Source organism: Populus trichocarpa, chromosome 17, assembly GCF_000002775.5.
Source record: "Populus trichocarpa isolate Nisqually-1 chromosome 17, P.trichocarpa_v4.1, whole genome shotgun sequence".
In the NCBI taxonomy this organism is placed as follows: Eukaryota; Viridiplantae; Streptophyta; class Magnoliopsida; order Malpighiales; family Salicaceae; genus Populus; species Populus trichocarpa.
Window position 1 is genome coordinate 1,264,449 of NC_037301.2, and position 18,308 is coordinate 1,282,756.

The 18,308-nt window shown below is 33.2% G+C and overlaps 3 protein-coding genes across 5 annotated transcripts; 1 reads left to right on the top strand and 2 right to left on the bottom strand.

The window, feature by feature from the left end:
• The first annotated feature begins 3,634 nt into the window (after positions 1 to 3,634).
• On the top strand, positions 3,635 to 7,882 carry LOC18106816 (protein ECERIFERUM 16). 2 transcript variants are annotated; one of them, XM_006372704.3, is made up of 4 exons: positions 3,636 to 4,063; positions 4,867 to 4,979; positions 6,322 to 6,426; positions 6,950 to 7,882. In XM_006372704.3, the coding sequence occupies exons 1-4, from the start codon at positions 3,703 to 3,705 to the stop codon at positions 7,793 to 7,795; spliced, it is 1,425 nt and encodes a 474-aa protein (XP_006372766.1). In that variant the 5' UTR covers positions 3,636 to 3,702; the 3' UTR covers positions 7,796 to 7,882. The 2 variants fall into 2 exon arrangements, with proteins under 2 accessions (XP_024444860.1, XP_006372766.1); XM_024589092.2 differs by lacking the exon at positions 6,322 to 6,426 and having other exon boundaries at positions 3,635 to 4,063.
• A 463-nt stretch (positions 7,883 to 8,345) lies between these two features.
• LOC18106817 (glutaredoxin-C9) lies at positions 8,346 to 9,043 on the bottom strand. The gene has a single exon (XM_006372705.3). It carries the CDS (start codon positions 8,949 to 8,951, stop codon positions 8,484 to 8,486), a length of 468 nt encoding a protein of 155 aa, XP_006372767.1. The 5' UTR covers positions 8,952 to 9,043; the 3' UTR covers positions 8,346 to 8,483.
• Positions 9,044 to 13,656: 4,613 nt separating this feature from the next.
• LOC18106818 (prohibitin-1, mitochondrial) lies at positions 13,657 to 18,157 on the bottom strand. Of its 2 annotated transcripts, XM_006372706.3 has the most exons (6): positions 18,003 to 18,157; positions 17,306 to 17,493; positions 16,452 to 16,568; positions 15,584 to 15,754; positions 14,271 to 14,483; positions 13,657 to 14,145 (listed from the first exon to the last, which is right to left on the bottom strand). In XM_006372706.3, the coding sequence occupies exons 2-6, from the start codon at positions 17,480 to 17,482 to the stop codon at positions 13,951 to 13,953; spliced, it is 873 nt and encodes a 290-aa protein (XP_006372768.1). In that variant the 5' UTR covers positions 17,483 to 17,493; positions 18,003 to 18,157; the 3' UTR covers positions 13,657 to 13,950. The 2 variants fall into 2 exon arrangements, with proteins under 2 accessions (XP_006372768.1, XP_024444079.1); XM_024588311.2 differs by lacking the exon at positions 17,306 to 17,493 and having other exon boundaries at positions 18,003 to 18,144.
• Between the last annotated feature and the right edge of the window lie 151 nt (positions 18,158 to 18,308).

The following is an 18,308-nucleotide window of genomic DNA, read 5'->3' on the forward strand; positions in this document are numbered from 1 at the left end:
ACCAGACAGAGAATATAAGATATCGGAAGAAGGAGACCAAGAGCTCCTCGTAAATTCATTCAACCTTCACATACGAGGAGGTGATGCTCACCAGAAGGGACTAAATAAAGCACCTTGCTGGCCAATTTTTGACCTGGCAGAGGATAATTATGGATTGATGTATTCTTGTTTTGCTTATTTATATATATTGACCAAGCCATTAACATTTCCCTTTGCTTGCTAGGGCAACGATCTCGAAAAGAAATTGAACGAGACCACCACTACAAGCTCAATCAACCAAATGATAATGTACTCTTTAATCCAATACCATAATATATATAAGAAGATTAAAGATTCTCTTTTTAGGGTTGGAAAGCAAAGTTAAAGCACCCCACTTTCTTTCTCTATTTATACAATGGATGGTCCCTCTCTTTTCTTACAAAGAAAACCAGGAAACCTATTCATGTTTCACCTTTTGTGCTTTTTTTTTTAATTGAGATATTTTCAAATCGATTTTCATATATTAATGCTTAATGCATCCAATGTTATAAAACTTGAGCTGTCTTACGGGTAGGATTTGTAAAAATATGGGTATTAATTTGTCAAAGAATTTTTTCTCAACCTAATAGTTTAAGTTGTTAGGTGAGATCTCAAGATATGATTTATATTATTTTCTAATACACCCCTCAAGTAAAAGCTCTTTGGGCTTGAAACTCACACAAGCCAACACTACTTTGTGTTTAATTTTTATCAAATAAATGAGGATGGTGAGATTCGAACTCGTGACCGCTTGGTCATCAAGAGCTCTGATACCATGTCGAAGGACTATCTCAACTCAATAGTTTAAGCTTTTAGGTGAGGTTTTAAGATATAATTTATATTATTCTCTAATAGAATTGCCCTGAATATTGATCTAATCAAGGTTCGGTTTAATTTTATTAATTTTTTTTTTCAATACAATATCTTTTTAATTTTTTTTAAATACTAAAACGATGTTATTTAGAACTGACACATGTTAATTTAGATTAACTCGTCAAACTCTTGACTAGTTCATGCCCGAATCAGATTTAATATCTTATTTTCTCATTTTGGTTTTCAAGTAAATCATAGATTCATACTTGTTAGTGCATGGAGATGTATTCACCACAATCTCTTCTAGGATTTGAACCCTAGATGATAGGTTTTGAGAAACAAGTCCACTTACTAGATAGCTAAGTCGTCTTCAAATATTTTAATCATACAACTTTTTATTTGTATGTGAGTGTCCATATAATGCCTAAATTAACAAGTACTCCATATAATGCCCAAACATGCATGTAATTAAGTATTCATATGGAAAAACAGATCTAGAATTATGAATTCAGGAGAAACAAGGTCACCATCAGATTTATGACAAGCACTAAACTCCCACTGAGAAAAAGAACTAGCTCTGAATGCAATGTGATAGCAATTTGGTTGGTGAGTATATATCCATCGTTAATCATTGATATATAATTGACAAATAGATATTACACAGAGAGAAAGAAAGAAAAGACAAGAACTTGTTCAAACCCATCTCCTCTAAAGGAATTCAAACATGGATGTTTCAAAAGAAACGCATGCAGCAGGGCCATGTATCTTCCACTCGGTTTGTCACAAGAATGTTATTCAAAGGAGAAAAGCAAGCAATGATGAGATAAAATTTGATCGAAAAGTGATCTTTGTTATCTTCAATAGTGCCCAAATTGATGGTGCATGGTCTCCATTGATCAACACCTCTCTTCTGGATTTCTCCTGTTTCATATGAAAATCAGTGTTTTCTTCCTGAAAAACGACTACGTACATGGATTCATAATATAGCTAGAGATTAATTCTTGAATAATTAAGGGTTAGAGTGAACGTAATTAAATCAAAAGAAAAAATAAATCCATGCCATGTTTATTTGTAGTTCAATCGTGAGATCACAAGAGGGATTTTTCTTAGAAGCCTGTCAAATTTTGAACCAAAATAGAGGTAGCCCTCCTCCTTTAATTAAAGGATGGATCCATAATAGTCTTTTTTTCCTTAGTGGATCAAGGTACAAGGATTCTGATGAATAAAGTTGGATATATATATATAAAATAAATTGATTTTTGCTATAAGATGCATGCTTTTGGAACTTAATCATGATTTTTTCCCCCAAGTTCGAAAGTATTTTGAGGGTCTCAGGCAATCTTTTGGCTATATTAAGACTGAGAAAAAAAATTATTAAATCCTTTAGATCTTCTCACAGAAAATAAATTTAATTAATTAATTAATATGCAGTAACCAGTTCGTCCAAGTTTCCTCAGGAATTCAATATTGGCTGCCTTATAAACCAAGAAATGGCAAAAAGCTAACTAAGAATAATATTTGCATGCCTTTGCCAATTGCCATGCACAGCCTGTTGTGTTGTCCACCATCATTTCTATGGATTCCCACTACCATTTTCTTTTCCTGTCTCTGTACGATTGCTTTGAATACGAAGTTTATTTCTCCCTTTTAAGCTCTTCTTTCACTTTCAGGCACTGATATATATTAAACCAAGACTCACAATTCAGCTTGCTGACTTGCTAGTTTGTGATCGAGTTTTAAATTTAATTTGATAAGATTTAATTTGATCAATCTAATCAACCTATAACTTAATTAAAACTGGTTTAATTTATTAAAAAAAATCAAAATAAGGTTGTTTTAATCTTGAAAATGATATTGTTTTATATTAATTCAGGTTAACTCGAGTTAATCTATAATCTAGATATTTGACTGGATCATGGTCAACACCAGATGTAATAACTTTGCTTCCAAAAACTCATTGCTCATGTCTAGAAGTGAAATCAACAAAATCTACCAAAAATTAAACTTGAGCAAATTTTAGGAGTTAATTAATTTTAATATTCCTAATGGCCCATTTTAATAACATATTGTTTTATGATATCAATGTTACTTCTAGTTACAAATACACCATCCAAAATATAAATATAAATACGTAAAAAATTATAATAATTAAAATAGTCATGTGAAAGTATTGACTAAAATATACTCTAATCATTAAAATAAAACACACAATAAAAAAAACAATAAAAAAACTAGAAGGCAGAGTCTTGGAAACACTTCTTTCTTCTATATTTTAAATATTTTAGACATGTAATAATATGTTACTGCTTGCTGAAATATGAAAGAATTAAAATATTATATCAAACAATATAAATAAATAAATAGATGGTATGAATCAAATTGAATCCTATTAATTTAATGAAGAAATGGAACTATAAAACTTCTTCTACAATCATCATTGGGATATTGGTCACCAAGCAAAATATTTTTGTAAAAATTTAAAATTTAAAATTTAAAATTTAAAATTTATTTTTTATATATTTTTAAATCATTTTAATGTATTGATATTAAAAATAATTTTTTTAAAAAATAATTTAATATATTTTTTAATAAAAAAGTTTAAAAAATAATCATATTGTGTATTTGAAGGGCAGGGGTTATGAGTCTCAATATTTTTGGACCAATGGGCCTTTTTTTAGCTTCAATTTTATGTGAGCCCTAGCCCCTAATCCTTTGTGCCTTATTATGTATCATGGGCTTAGGCCTCGATTGTGGATGACATGTCGGTTACACAAAGACTTTCAGGAAAGGGAGTTTCTAGTTTCTACTTTCCGGTCGCTAGAGTCAATAGAAGAAGCAAAATCTCCAAAATCTTGTCACGGAGTAGTGAAAATGGACACAAAAGCATTAGCAAAATCAAAGAGAGCACACACATTACAGCACAACAAGGGCAAAAAACCACACCCAAATCAAAACCCCAGCAAAACCCCATCAACTGGAAACAATCAAAAACCCCAAAAATCTAAGCTTCCATCCAACTGGGATCGGTATGAAGATGACGAGGAAGATGAATTTGGAGTGAATCTTGAAAACCCATCTGGAGATAACAGTAAAAAACCAAGCTTTAAGGATTATGGTGATGGTCTTGCTTTGCCAAAGAGTAAAGGTGCTGACTTTAAATACCTCCTTGATGAAGCTAAATCAAAACCTCACCAAGTTGACGACTTTCCTTTTCTCGAGGGCTTCTTGGCTGGTATGTTTTAATTTTTCATTTTCTTTTATGGTTTGCCGGCATTTTGCTTTTATTTATGTATGATTTGGTGGATTGTGGTTGTCATGTTGTGATGAATTTAAAATTTTTTTCTTTTTTTCATTGAATGTGTGCCTAAGCTTTTGAAAGTTAAGAACTTGAATGAAGAGGAGGAGTGTTCATAAATTTGTAGTTGATATTGTGTTTTGAATTGATTTGCAATGAAATGCGGATGGATTTTTGTATGTAATCGAAGTTTAAGTTTTTAATGTTTTGGTTGATCAGTTTCAAAAATTATAGGTTCTTTCTTGATCAGTAACTGGACAAAGTTTCAAAGTTGTGTGTGGTGGGGATTTCACTGGTTAATTGGCGTTGTGATTTGCTTTGGTTTGGTTGTGATTTGTGTGTACTTTGAAAGATGTTTTCAGTGGGACATCTAAAGTCTCATCTCTTGTTTATTTGTTGCGAGCATATCCCATTTCGATTTGTTTCCATGGCATGTAGTTTGCGCTTTGCAAGAACTCTGTAAAGTTCAGAAATTATTTATACCCTTGTCAGAATTGTTTCCAGTTCCTGACATAGCTAGCATTTTCTTTGTGCGCAATCCAGTTGTTACTCGTTGTCTACCGTTATTGACTAATAAATCTGACATTAGTGTTGACATTGTTACTGATCCTTCTGGTGACTAATTTAGACAGCTGGCTTTTGTGTAGAAGAAATGGCTGTGTGAATCCAGGCACTCTGTTTTTTATATTGTTTTCATTTTGAACGTTGGTAAATTATTGACTAGAAATGCTTGGTGACAGAGGAATCTATGCATGGAGTAGGTCCCTTGCTTGCAGTCAGGGGAGAAAGCATTCTATCATGGATTGGGGATGATAATTTTGTTGTGGAAGATGAAACAACTTCAAGTCATGAGGTAATTGATCTATTCATTATATATTGGGATAATTACAAAAACCCTCCTATAGTTTGATCTAAATTTCACTTTCCCTTTATACTTTTATAAATTACATTTTACATCCTGGATCAAACAAAATGCATTGTTGAGGATGTAAACTATTATTGAACATATAAACTACATGATGGAAAGTGTATTTATAAAAGTATGGAGGGAAAGTGAAATTCAGATCAAACTATTGGAGGGTTTTTGTAATTATCCCTTAAATATTATCTCTTGTTAAGGAATATAGGAATTCAATCGCAAGTGCGTCAACTTATCTAATAATTTGGTATTTGAAGTGAGCAGCTTGTTGATATGCTGGAAATTGTTGAAAGTGATTCAGAATCCTCTCTTTTTTTTCTTTTCTTTTTTTCATTTTCTGCCCAGAATGTACCCATACCCTAGTTCATGCCAGCAAAACTATAGAGTACCATTTGTTAGAGAATAATATAAATCATATCCTAGGATCTCACCTAACAGCTTAAGCTATTGGGTTGAGATGGTTCCTTGACATGGTATCAGAGCCTTGATGACCAAGCGGTCACGAGTTCGAATCTCACCATCCCCATTTATTTGATAAAAATTAAGCACAAGGTAAAGTGGGCCTGTGCAAGTTTCAAGCCTAAAGGGCTTTCACTTGAGGGGGTGTGTTAGAGAATAATATAAATCATATCTTGGGACCTCACCTAATAACTTAAGCTATTGGGTTGAGATGGTTCCTTGACACCATTAAGCTATGTGCTAACTTTGAGATTGTCTTTTGTGGTGACAAAAGTAACTTAGCTTGAGTTGGGTTCCCCTGAGCAAACCAATCCAACCTTTTTTTCCCTTTTGATCATCTTAAATTTTCAATAATAGATGTTCGTGGAGTTAATTCTCTTGTAAAATTTAGAATTCACTTTCTGCCATTGAGTTGGGCTAAAAGTTACTGATCTGGTTCATGAAATAATTTGTGTGGTAGTACAAGGGTAGGGATGTTATGTTGGGGAACTTCATGTAGGGCTCTCATTGTTTTGTTTTCTTCAATTTCTTTTCGTTTACATGCAAGTCAGACAAATTATTTTTGGCTGCCTAAGCTGTTTTGGAACTTGACAGAGAAGGAAAGCCAGCTTATCTTGATCCTGGTTCCTTTTTATTTATTTTTTTTTATTTTTTTTGAGAATTTGATCCTGGTTCTTGTTTGCTTCTATGCTAATGCCTTATTCCTGTCACTATCTTATGGGAATGTTACTTGCCTTTGGTTTTCCTTCATATTGGATGTCTTAGCTTATCATATGCTCGCTCTCTCTCAGTTTTCTTTATCCATTTTTTTTATTAGGCGTCATTTCTCTCCCTGAATTTGCATGCTCTTGCGGAACAACTAGCTAAAGTGGACGTATCAGAGAGGCTCTTCATTGAAGCAGATCTATTACCAACAGAATTGGTATGATTTACATTCTCATTTGACCTTTGAATGGATGTGGCTTATCACTACTTTTGGCATCAAGAAAAGTTTGCCCAGTTATGCAAGGCGTTACAGAGCTGGGGGTATTTCAGTAACATTATATTGTTTCAAGGAAAATGTTTTTTTTTCAGAGTTGTACTTTATAAACATGTGCAAAATATTCGGTGATTCTAAAAGATATCTAGAAGATTATCTTAGTGATTGCTTGCTAGTAATATTTAGATCATGAACTGGCTGCTTAAAAATATTCTTCAGTCAGATGTGTCCTCGTTTTACAAGGCACTTCTGCAAATGGTTGATCACTCTTGGTTCATGTTTTGATTACATTATTTTCAATAGCTCCTCTCTGCACAGTAATTGGTGGGGGCATTTCTTGTTTCCAAAGTTGTCACTGCATGTTGCATAGTAACAAAATAAGGTTAGGATGAAAATTGCATTTCTATTTTCTAGAATTCAATTTCTTATGTTGCGTGTAACATGGTTTATTTGACAATCTGGCCAGGGATCAAATACAAGCAGCAGCCAGGAATTTGACCAAATGCAAACAACAGGATCAGAGGCAAGCAGCAATCATGGACCTAACAGAAAACAAACAACTCATGATAAAGAAACCAAGACAATCTCTGGAGAATTGACTTTTGAAGATTTTTCTGAGAAGAATAAGGCTGTTAATCAAGATGCCGAGATTTTTGTATCAGGGTTGACCATAGGCAACTCAGACCCAATTTCATTTATTCAGGGATTAGATGTTAAGGATAATTTGAATTTAAATCAGCATGGTAAATCCAATCAAAGAACAGCTATGGAATCCCCAGCACAGTTCTATGCGAGTTCTGTTGCCCCTAACAGCAGGCTGCCCACGTTCGAAGCAGCAGCTGCTGAGTCTGAATTGGATATGCTTCTTGACTCACTTAGCGAGGCCAAGCTACTTGATTCTTCTGGATTTGGGTCAGGTACTTTACCTGTTTCAGAGAAAGAGGCTGCTGTACCTCTGCCACAACTTACAAGAAATGCCCCTGGTTCAGCAAAAACCACTCCCACTGCTGCCACCCTGGACAACGTGCTTGATGATTTACTTGAGGAAACATCTAATTTACAAGAGGCTGCTGCACCATTGCCACTACTTGCAAGAAATGCCCACGGTTCTTTGAAAACCACTTCTACTGCTGCCACTCTAGATGACGTGCTTGATGATTTATTTGAGGAAACATCTAGCTTGTCAAACCAAAACAATTTGCATCAGCCTTCAGAAAAGAAGGCTGATCACGTAATTCAATCTTCTTCGTCTCAGTCTGTCAACAAGTCAAAAGTTTTGGATGATTTTGACTCATGGTTAGATACAATTTAGCGCTTGTAATTTACCAAAACCTCACCCATGTATCCATATTTGTTGTGTTTAATGCCATATACAGGGATGCATGCTTTCAAACTGCTATATGGGTTGTGTTTTACTTTTTTTAAGTGAGAATATTTAGGCATTTGCTTATTTTACATATGCTGCCAGGGTTTTTAACAACTCTGCCCTGCATCTTCTCTTGCACCTCAGATGATCAATGGCGTATTTCTCACCTTACCATGAACATGTTGGGTGGCCTGTCATGTAAGAGACGTGAGATATAAATAAGTTTGTTCCATGTGATGTAAAGAAGCATCTCTTTTTCCTTAACCCCCAGTAGAAAACTGTCGCATATGGTACCTAAAACCAGCTGTGCACTTAAATCGGCAAAAGTCAACAAGGGCATAACAGGTCTTCCAGCATTTGCCTCCATTACATCATGGAAGACTAGAAATTGACAGGGCAGAGGTCAGGCTGGCATCCCGCAGAGAGAGAGGCACAACTTGATCCTCCAATCTGCTTATTGGTTCCCCCGAATCATTGGAAGGAGGAGAAAACATCAAAAAAAAAAAAATTCCACTTTGTATTTCCTTCTTTCTATAACAAATTACAATCTCAACTCTTAAACAGCCGAAAAAAGAAAAAGGGGGAAAGGGAAATCAATTAGTTAGCTAGCTAGACAAGAACAGAACTGCAAAAATCAAAGCCATAAGGCTCCAGCTTCTTTCAAAATAGGAACCAATTCTCCTGAAATATGAGTAGCCATAAGTGTATCCAATCCACCAAACAACTTTCCACCGATGACAAGAGCAGGAAACTGAACTTTCTTCTTATTATTCCCCTTTCCACCAATATCATTACCAATCATTTCCAGTTCTTCTAAAACACTAATCTCATCAGCCTCATCAATCTCATAAACAGCTGGATTCACACCAAGCCCTAAAAGCAAACGTTTCGCAACATGGCTCATGCAGCATCCACGTCTAGCAAACACTATGATTGCATTCTCTTGTACCATCTCGCTTATATTTCTTGACCCTTTGAGCACTTCTTGAGCTGCAACCACTCCCCCATTGCTATGGTGGCTAATAAGTTGTGAAGGGCTTATGAGAGGCTTGTTGTTGGTGTATAAGGGTAGCCATGACTTGTAAGGTATTGCCTGCTGCATGGTTTACAATATAGAGAGACAAAGAGAGAAGGAGAATTTGTGTATGTTGAGCTATGGTGCCTAGAAATGAAGAGAAGAGAAGGGTATATAAAAGAATTGAGAGGAGGCGAAGACTTGATAGGCTTTGAAAGAGTCGTGCGTCAACGCAGTTAGGCTTCTTCTGTTTTATTTTTTTTTTCTTTTTTTTTTTCTGGTGTGACACTGTATGGGCGTTGTGGCTGACGTTTAGCTTATGTCATTCTTTCCTATTTGCATCTTTGATTTTATTAAGTGTGGCTACGTATAATTGAGGATGACCCCTTCTTTTTTGTCAATATTATCAAACCCCCCATCTGGTAGATTAATTAATCTTATCCATCCAGATCTAGGATAAATATTAAATTAAACAGTAATAAAAATTAAATTATAATCTTAATTAACCTGTCTAACTCCTCCTTCAAATGATTTTAAAAGCATATTCATCTTATCTGTCTAATATTTTGAGTTTTAGAAATCGTGTTCGAGTTTATAAAGTCAGGAAAGAAAGCAATTCTGAATCTTTTGGATTGTGTTTTGATGCATGGAAATTATATCTTGATGATTAAAATGGAAACAAGAGATCATTGAGAATGATATCTCTCTGGAAAAAGAAATATTATGAGTGTACATGTTCTTGATAATCCAGATTGTCAACGGATTTGAAGAAGAAAACACAAATTGGGAAGCTAGCTTGTTGAGAATGGGGATGATTTCGGCAAGATATCTATGACGTTTGCCTAGAATTATAAGAGAAGATCATGTGTGCTTACGCACGTTGTTGCAAGCCATGGAAGATTTTCTTACAACATGGTGTGTCGGTTTACATGTTGCATGAGATAATCTTTTGTTGTTTTTTTAGTTTGTCTTTGGCTTCAATGGAGAGAATTTCTCCAAATTTAGGCTACATCTCATTGTCTCACTCTTAAAACCATTAATATAAAATCTAGATAGACTCGAATGGTTGATTAATCAAAAATATAAAAACAAATTAAGAAAAAAATTAAACTAAGTGACCAATCAAAACCTCAAATTGACTAACAAACGGATGAGAATTCAATAAAAAATTTATTGGTTTTTTTAAAAAAAATTAGTTTCGATATGAATTAATCATTCCAGCATGTGAACAGAATTTTAACCCTATTTGGAAATGTGCCCTTAAAATTAAAAAAAAATTACTAAATTTTTTTATATGTTTTTATATCGTTTAGATATGATGATCTGAAAAATAATTTTTAAAAAATAAAAAAATATTATTTTAATATATTTTTAAGCAAAAAATACTTTAAACCATAATCACTATTATAATATCAAACTGGCCCAATTATCCCAGATGGGGTTAATAATTGTGATTAATAATCTATCAATTTATTAAATTACACCTATTTATAGGTTATAAGGCATGGATTTTAATTTGTTTTAATAAAAAAAAACCCATAAAAGAAAGCACCGCTGGCGGACGGTGCGCAAGAGCTGACGAAAGCCACGCAGCAAACGTTAGCCTCACGGTTACATCATCAAGAATCCGTGTGACGCCAGCACCTGGGCCCTCCACGTGGATCAGACTGCACTAAATGGTGACGTGTCTTTGTCTCCCTCGCATCAAGTACACCGGCCCTTCCCGCGGCTATGACGCGTGGTAACGTCAAAAATAAATGCCCCACGTGTTTGAAGGTTATCGTCAGTGCATGATTGGGTGCTTCGCGGCTCCTCGGTTCTCTCATGGGGTCCACATGTCGGTTCTTTAAATTTTTGCCAAAGATATATAATTCCTTATGTTTTAAATGGTTGAGATTATGATAATTATTATAATAGTATTTTTAAATTTTATTATTTTTATTAATATATCAAAATGATACAAAATTATAAAAAAATTAATTTAAAGTAAAAAAATAATTAATCTTTAAAAATATTTTTTAAATATAAAAACAAACATATTCTAAGATTGGTTTATTTACTAAATAATATCATGGATAAAATTATATTTAGAATGAAAAAACATTATTTTTTAAAAATATTTTATTTTAGCAACTAAATTTTTTAAAACGAAAATCTCTTAATTAGAATATAACAATAATATCCCGTTTTTCTTCTCTTATCACATTAGTTTTATCTCTATAATCTTTATCTTACACTTGTCGAAGGGGTAAAAAGATATATATTATAAATTATGCACATACAAAGCAAGCATTTTCTTAAAAAATTCAAGAAAATATCATATCAAATTTATTTTAATAATATTAATTAAATTAAAAATTATTTGATCGAGTCGATCTAATTAATCCCATATTAATTTATTTTAAAATTCAACTAAAATCATATCTTAAATTGATAGATTATCAAGTTAACCTGCTAGATCTGATTTAATAAAACAACCCGTAAATTTATTCTATATACATAATCATCATCTTCATCATCAAGGAAAAAAAACCATGATCGGTAGATAGAAAGTCAATTAATAACTTAATTTTTCATCTAGAAATAAGTGATTTGCACATGTAGAATTTTAAATGCAAAGCAAAAAATAGTTGTCGAAAGGCATCGTTAGCAACCAAAATTGATTAACATTGCCCACTTAGCCAAGTTTTATGAGGTCCTTAAACAAGTTGCTAAAACCTCAATAATCAAGAAATAATAGTTGTCAACACGCAAGCATTTGGAAAATTCCAACCACCTTGCATCAGTTTCTTGCATCATCTAATCCTAAGTTTATTATAAATTAATCTTGATTATTAAATATAGAACAAGCTATCATGGCATGGATAGTGACGAGGCTAGAAAAAATCATCTCGACAAAAATTAGGAGCCCTATTCATGACTTGATAAACTTGGATCTGAAAGATTTGGTGGGTCTAGAGACACCTCCAAAAATAAATATTTTAATACTTTAATTAGTATATTATTTGTACAGAGATTTAAGTTTTGAAGGAGCGTAGCGTGAAGATAAAAGGTTTGAAATCTACATAGCAGGTCTCGAGTTCGAGTTAGGGCGTGCATCTCGTGTAAGAGCCTGAGACAGTCGGAGTTTTACTCGCTCACCTGGACTCACAAAGTGCGCTTTCCGAGGGTGGGGTTTCCTTGAATCCAAAAAAAAAAAAAGATTACGAGATTTAAATGTTACTTAAATCTTGTTATCTTGTTTAAGTCTTGTAGTGAACTTGTGTTCAATCTTATGTTGTTTAGAGAAATGAGCTCAGGTCTCATTTATGCTCATAAAGAGATTTATTTATATAGACTTTTTTAAAATAAATATATTGAGAAATATCAAGTTTTAATATATTTTATATAAATATTTCATAAATATTTAATTTATAAGATATTTAATATAAATCTTTTTAGGAGCATAAATGAATATTTATAGAGATATTTATGAAAATGTGTATATTATATAAAACATTTTATAGGCCTGGGTCCAAAAATTAATATTAATATGTAGTTTTTCATGTATAATTAAATGATATTATTATATTTTTTATGAATGCATTGTTAAAAATATTAATAATTTATTTAAAATTAAATTAAAAAGATACTTAATTTAAATATAGGAAAACTGGTTTAAAAATATTATAATACAATGATATCCTTGCCATGCATAGAGGCAGGACTTGACCCAGATCAAGGGTTTTGGGCGGCATCAAATCATCATTAGAAAATAAATAAATAAATAAATAAAAATCCTAAGTAACAACATTTGCTGGCTCAAAGCTATTTGCACTAACACAGGTTTAATATTTTGTTCTTCAGTGCGGCAAGATTTATATATAAAAATCTTGCACTACATACAGGGAATATAAAGTCATATGATAAAGATGTTTTGAACAACAAAAATAAATGTTATATCCTCTTATACATATCTCACATAATTAATAATTTTATATTTAATTAGCGTTTAATTACTATTTCGAGATAGAAAAAACAAAGGTAAAAGAATAAACATATTTGTTTTTATACTCGATTTTATATCTCTAATGAAGTATGTTCTGTCTTTTTTTGTATCTGTCTTTTCTGTCCTGCAACATTAACAGACAAAATCTTTCTATGTTTATTCTAGATAAAAGAATAAACATACTTATTTTTATAATCGTTTTTGTATCTCTAATAAAATATGTTCTGTTTTTTTTGTGCTTGTCTTTTTTGTCCTGAAACATTACCAAATATATCCTTATTATTTTTATTTTTTTAATTAATACAAACTATTTGAGGCACTAGACTTTTAATCCAAAACTTTAATTATAAGTAGTCAACTATGCATAAGAATCTCATCATATTATAAATTGAAGAAAAGTTCCACTAGTTTTTTAGGACATTGTATTCATGATTTCACACTAGCTTCATCTCCCTTCTCCATTTTCACATTGAGGATATCTTGAATTAGTTTTCGCATATCAATAATGAATCACTAATTTTTACTTAATTAAATCTTGAATCTTAAAGAAATGATTGACATACAAATAATTAAATCTTATTATTTATTATTTTCTTAAAGTCAACCTTATTTATTTAATCATCAAAATCTTGAAATAAATCATTTTAAACTGACCTTTGATTAGAGTCAATTTAAAAATTCGAGTAGCGGACTAAACCAGATTAGGCTCGAAATTAGGACAAAAAAAAAACATTTTGGTCTTAAAATTTTAAACATTTTTAATTAGACCATTCAAATAAAGGATCATTTGATAGAAAATACATATTTTGTACGCTTAAAACTTATATATCATATTATTTCATTATTATTTTCAAATGGACTTTAAGAGTTTCCATATGGACACCGCTCCCAAGAGATTCCCTAGGAACTGCATATCTCCATCAACAGAAGCTTTCTCAAGCCAAAATGGAACCCCATGTTTCAAAACATCCATCAAAAGAGAGTTAGAGATTTGTTTCACTAATTTGTTCATGAGATATTTCCCAATGGACAACAATGAGAAAGAAACAAAACCAAGAGGGGTTGCAGGTGTAGTTGGCATGAGTTCAACAAGAGTCTCTATTTATTCCTAGGGTTCTCCAACTCCATCTTCTGAAGGTTGAGTAGCAAATCACTGGAATCGAGGAAAACTTTGTTGGCTGAATTTGAGATTGTATGTGCAATTTCTCTTGCAGCTTCAATCTTCCTTAGAGTGATAAATGCAGGATTGTTGGCAATGGCTTGACCAATGAGCTGAGCACTGGTGGCCTCTCCCTGTCAACCATTCAAGGAAAAATTATTACAAAGAGAAGGATGGGGTACGGAATTCCAAACGTAGAGTGCAAGGAACGGAGAGAGTCCTCATTCTAATGAGGATGTTAGCATTTCTTTTGTCTCACCTCGGCTCTGATAACAGCACTCTTCTTATCTTGTTCAGCTTTTTCCACAATAAATTTAGCTCTCTCAGCATCTTGAGCAGCCACCTGTTTAGCTTCGATTGCAGCAGTAAATTCTTTCCCAAAAGTCAGGCTTGTAATGGACACATCATCCAGTGCAATGTGAAAATTGGATGCTCTTGCTGTCAAAACCTTCCTTATTTCTCGACTAACAGCCTATAAAAAAAACCAAATTAGTCAACGCAGGATGATGCACGAACAGCTAAGCACACAAGAAAGAATGGACAATATAATCCTGAAGACAATGCAAAAGTAATGGAGAAACTAGAGAAAATCCGATCAATATCTTCCACATTTCTCTACTAACAGCCTAAAAAAGAAAACTCAAATTAGTCAACGCAGGATGATGCATGAACAGCTACACACACAAGGGAGAAAGGACGATATAATCCTGAAGACAAAGCAAAAGTAATGGAGAAACTATAGAACAACCGATCAATATCTTCCATATTTCTCTACTAACAGCCTATAAAAGAAAGTTCAAATTAGTCAACGCAGGATGATGCATGAACAGCTACACACACAAGAAAGAAATGACGATATAATCCTGAAGACAATGCAAAAGTAATGGAGAAACTAGAGAACATCCGATCAATACCTTCCATATTTCTCTACTAACAGCCATCATAAAACCACTATCACATTGATGCCCAATGGAAGACTAAGGAACAATATTAATCATCCTAACAGAATATAGAGTGCCAGAGAGTCAACAGAGAATGATGCATGAACAGCAACTCATACACAAGAAAGTGGAGCAAATCTAATCCTGAAAATGATGTAGCATAATAATAAATGCAAAGCAATTAAAAACCTGAGAATACTAAGGAACAATATTAATCATCCTAGCATAATATAGAGTGCCAGAGAGTCAACAGAGAATGATGCATGAACAACAACTCATACACAAGAAAGTGGAGCAAATCTAATCCTGAAAATTATGTAGCATCATAATAAATGCAAAGCTATTGAAAACCTGAGAATAATTTGTTTTCTTCCATGAACTGCCTAAACTAAACTAAGGCAAACAATAATATGTTTTCAAAACGATGCTTTGTCAACTGGATACACACAATACTAAAGGAACGATATAATCATAACCAATATGAAAGGTCATTTCAAAATTTCAACAAAATTAAAAAAAGCATAGAGAATCTAAAGCCAAGTTAAACAAAGCACTAGCTCTTGCTGATCATGGGATTGGAACTGGGAGCTTTCAATTTGCACCAGAAATCTGAATTATTAGTTATTATTACCTCTCTCTGAGTAATAAGCTGGCTGGCATTATACTGAGCAACCACAGATTTCAATGTTTCATGAATGATAGAAGGCAAGACTCTGTCATTATAATTTTCACCAAGGGTTCGATAAATTTCAGGGAGCTGGTCTGCCACAGGACGAGTCAGAACTCGAAGCCCAATCTTCACCTGTTAACAAATTTAAAACCCAATTTAGAGAGACGAATTGTAAGGATTTTACTAATGCATATAGATAGAAAACTTAAGTTCCATATATTCACAGGTGAAAAGGCAACTACCATCTATACGCAACTCTTATATTCATGGCTCTAGCATCCATCATAATCATGTTAACCCTAGAGCAATACCCAGAATTGATTACAAAAAAACAAAAAAGGCAGTAGGTTCTAAGAAGTGTGCATGAGGCACAAGTCAAAACCTTGTGGCTATAAAAACTGAGGAAAGGGTGCCTTCGCCTACAAGAACTTCAATGACAGACAGATGGAAACATAAAAGAAAGGAGATATTTGAACTAAGGGAATGAACAAATGAACAAATGAGTGAGACCTGCAGAATCTTTCCAGGGAAATGGAACCCAGATAAGGATGGAAAGTCGTTAATACTTTCAAGATTTTGCAGTTACAGAATCTATATGCATCAATAGGGAAAGAAAAAACAAGAATGACATTACTATCATTTTGACTTCTTTAAGCAATAAGTGACCAATAGGGAAAGAAAAAAACAAGAATGACAGGCCTTGCTATAAAAAAAAGGAACATCAAAATAATTATAGAAGTATAGAAATGGAAGAAGTATTGTCTATCAGATTTCTGGCAATTTCCTACGACAAAAAATTAAAGAAATATGAAAGGTAGAAGAAATCTACCATTTGGAGATCGCGACTTCCTGAAGTACTCTCTACCAGATGGGGTCGTGCACGAACATCATATATGATGGGACGCTCAAACCATGGAATCATAAAGTGTGTCCCCTCAGGATAAACCTTCACATTGAACAATAAATATTAGAGCACATACTAAAATGCAGACATTAAAAAGATTTCTTAGTATCAGGATTACAAATTAAATTATGGCAAGGGGGGAATATGATACAGCATAAGTTTAGCACACATTAATAGATTAATTACAAATGTGAATCAAAACCCCAGTTCCGAACAGGTCAAAGCCTCTCCCCCAAACTCAAACAAAAACTAATCACCACACCATGAGAAGCAGGAAGCATTCCAGAAAGCCTAAGAAAATTGTAACTTGTGAAAAAGGAGATAATGTTAGAGTTTAGACAGCCATGCTGCTTCCTAGAGGCTTTAAGTTCATCTGACAATCAAATCACCAATCAAATCAATTTTTAACTTTTTATGTAAAAGGTATATTGAAAGATGGATATTTCCAAATTCAAAAGACATAATCAGAAAAGATTGCATGAATTCACCATATGACCTCAATGACACAACATTGTTAAAGAAAATAGATAGCAAATAACACAAAGTACTGTTTTTAGTTCTTTCAGAGAGCACTGGTAAAGTGCAGCTTATTTAAAACAGACCAAGAATCAGTTAAATTATCCATCAACACCAACAACAAAATACAGGCAGTGTAGATAACATAGGCCCAATCAATCAGCACGACGTTTGATAAAACCAAACGAGAAAACCAATTCATATTTGACAAATATTTCTCACAAAAGTAAACAGCTAATCATGACACAAAAGAAAGTAACAACCTTCTCTTTGATACCAGCTATGCGGTTGAACATTATAGCTCGATGTCCACCATCAACATTGTAAAGACTGTTAGTAGCTCCATACAAACCAAGCCCACCAAGAACTCCTATCTTAATCAGAGTCCCAATGGCACCACCACCTGGCACCTTGGGTACTCTCACATTGTTGAAATTCATATTCCCAAATTCTGACAACACAAAATCATTCATTCACATTAAGAAGGTCAACAATCAACATCCAAAGCAAACCAAGAGCATGAACTAAAGGCAAACTACGATGTTAACATAAATAGCATCAAAGGGATTGTTCACTTCCCATTTTCACATTTCCTGCTCTACAAAACAAATCCAGAAAAACCCATCAAGGAAACTCAACCTAGAACACAAGAAGTTTATAACTTTTCTTTCTGGGCACACAATTTTGAAGAAAGTCAGAACTTTATAAAGCAACTGAGCTTAATAAAAGCAGACAAACAAACCCTTTTGAAAAAGGAGAGAACTTGTTAAGTTACTCACTAAAATGAAGCAAAAGGATCAAATTTTAAGCTTTTAGATCTCTTTTTACTTGATTTTAGTTCAAAATGGAAAGAGCCCAGTTGAAATATGATGCCCCAAACATTAATAAACATAAGATAGCATATTTCAAATTAAAATGAGAGAAGCAAAGCAAGAAGGGAGACCAAAATGATAAGCACACCTTAGGTAGGGTCTTCTAGCGAGAGAGGGGTTTAGGGTTTATAGCGTCGAGAAGAAGGGAGAGAAAGGGAGAAGGGGTTTAGGGCTTTTACCGAAAGAGAGTAAGGAAGCAAGGGCTCGTTTGAGCAGAAGGTCAAGAAAATGGGCCAAGCATACTATGTAAAACCAAGCCCTATGAATATATGATGTTTGATGTCTCAGTAATTGAGAAAAAAAAAATCTTCCCATTTTTCTGATTTAAAATTATAGTTTTTTTTTAAATATTATATATAAAAAATTTATTTAAAATTATAATAGATAGTATTTT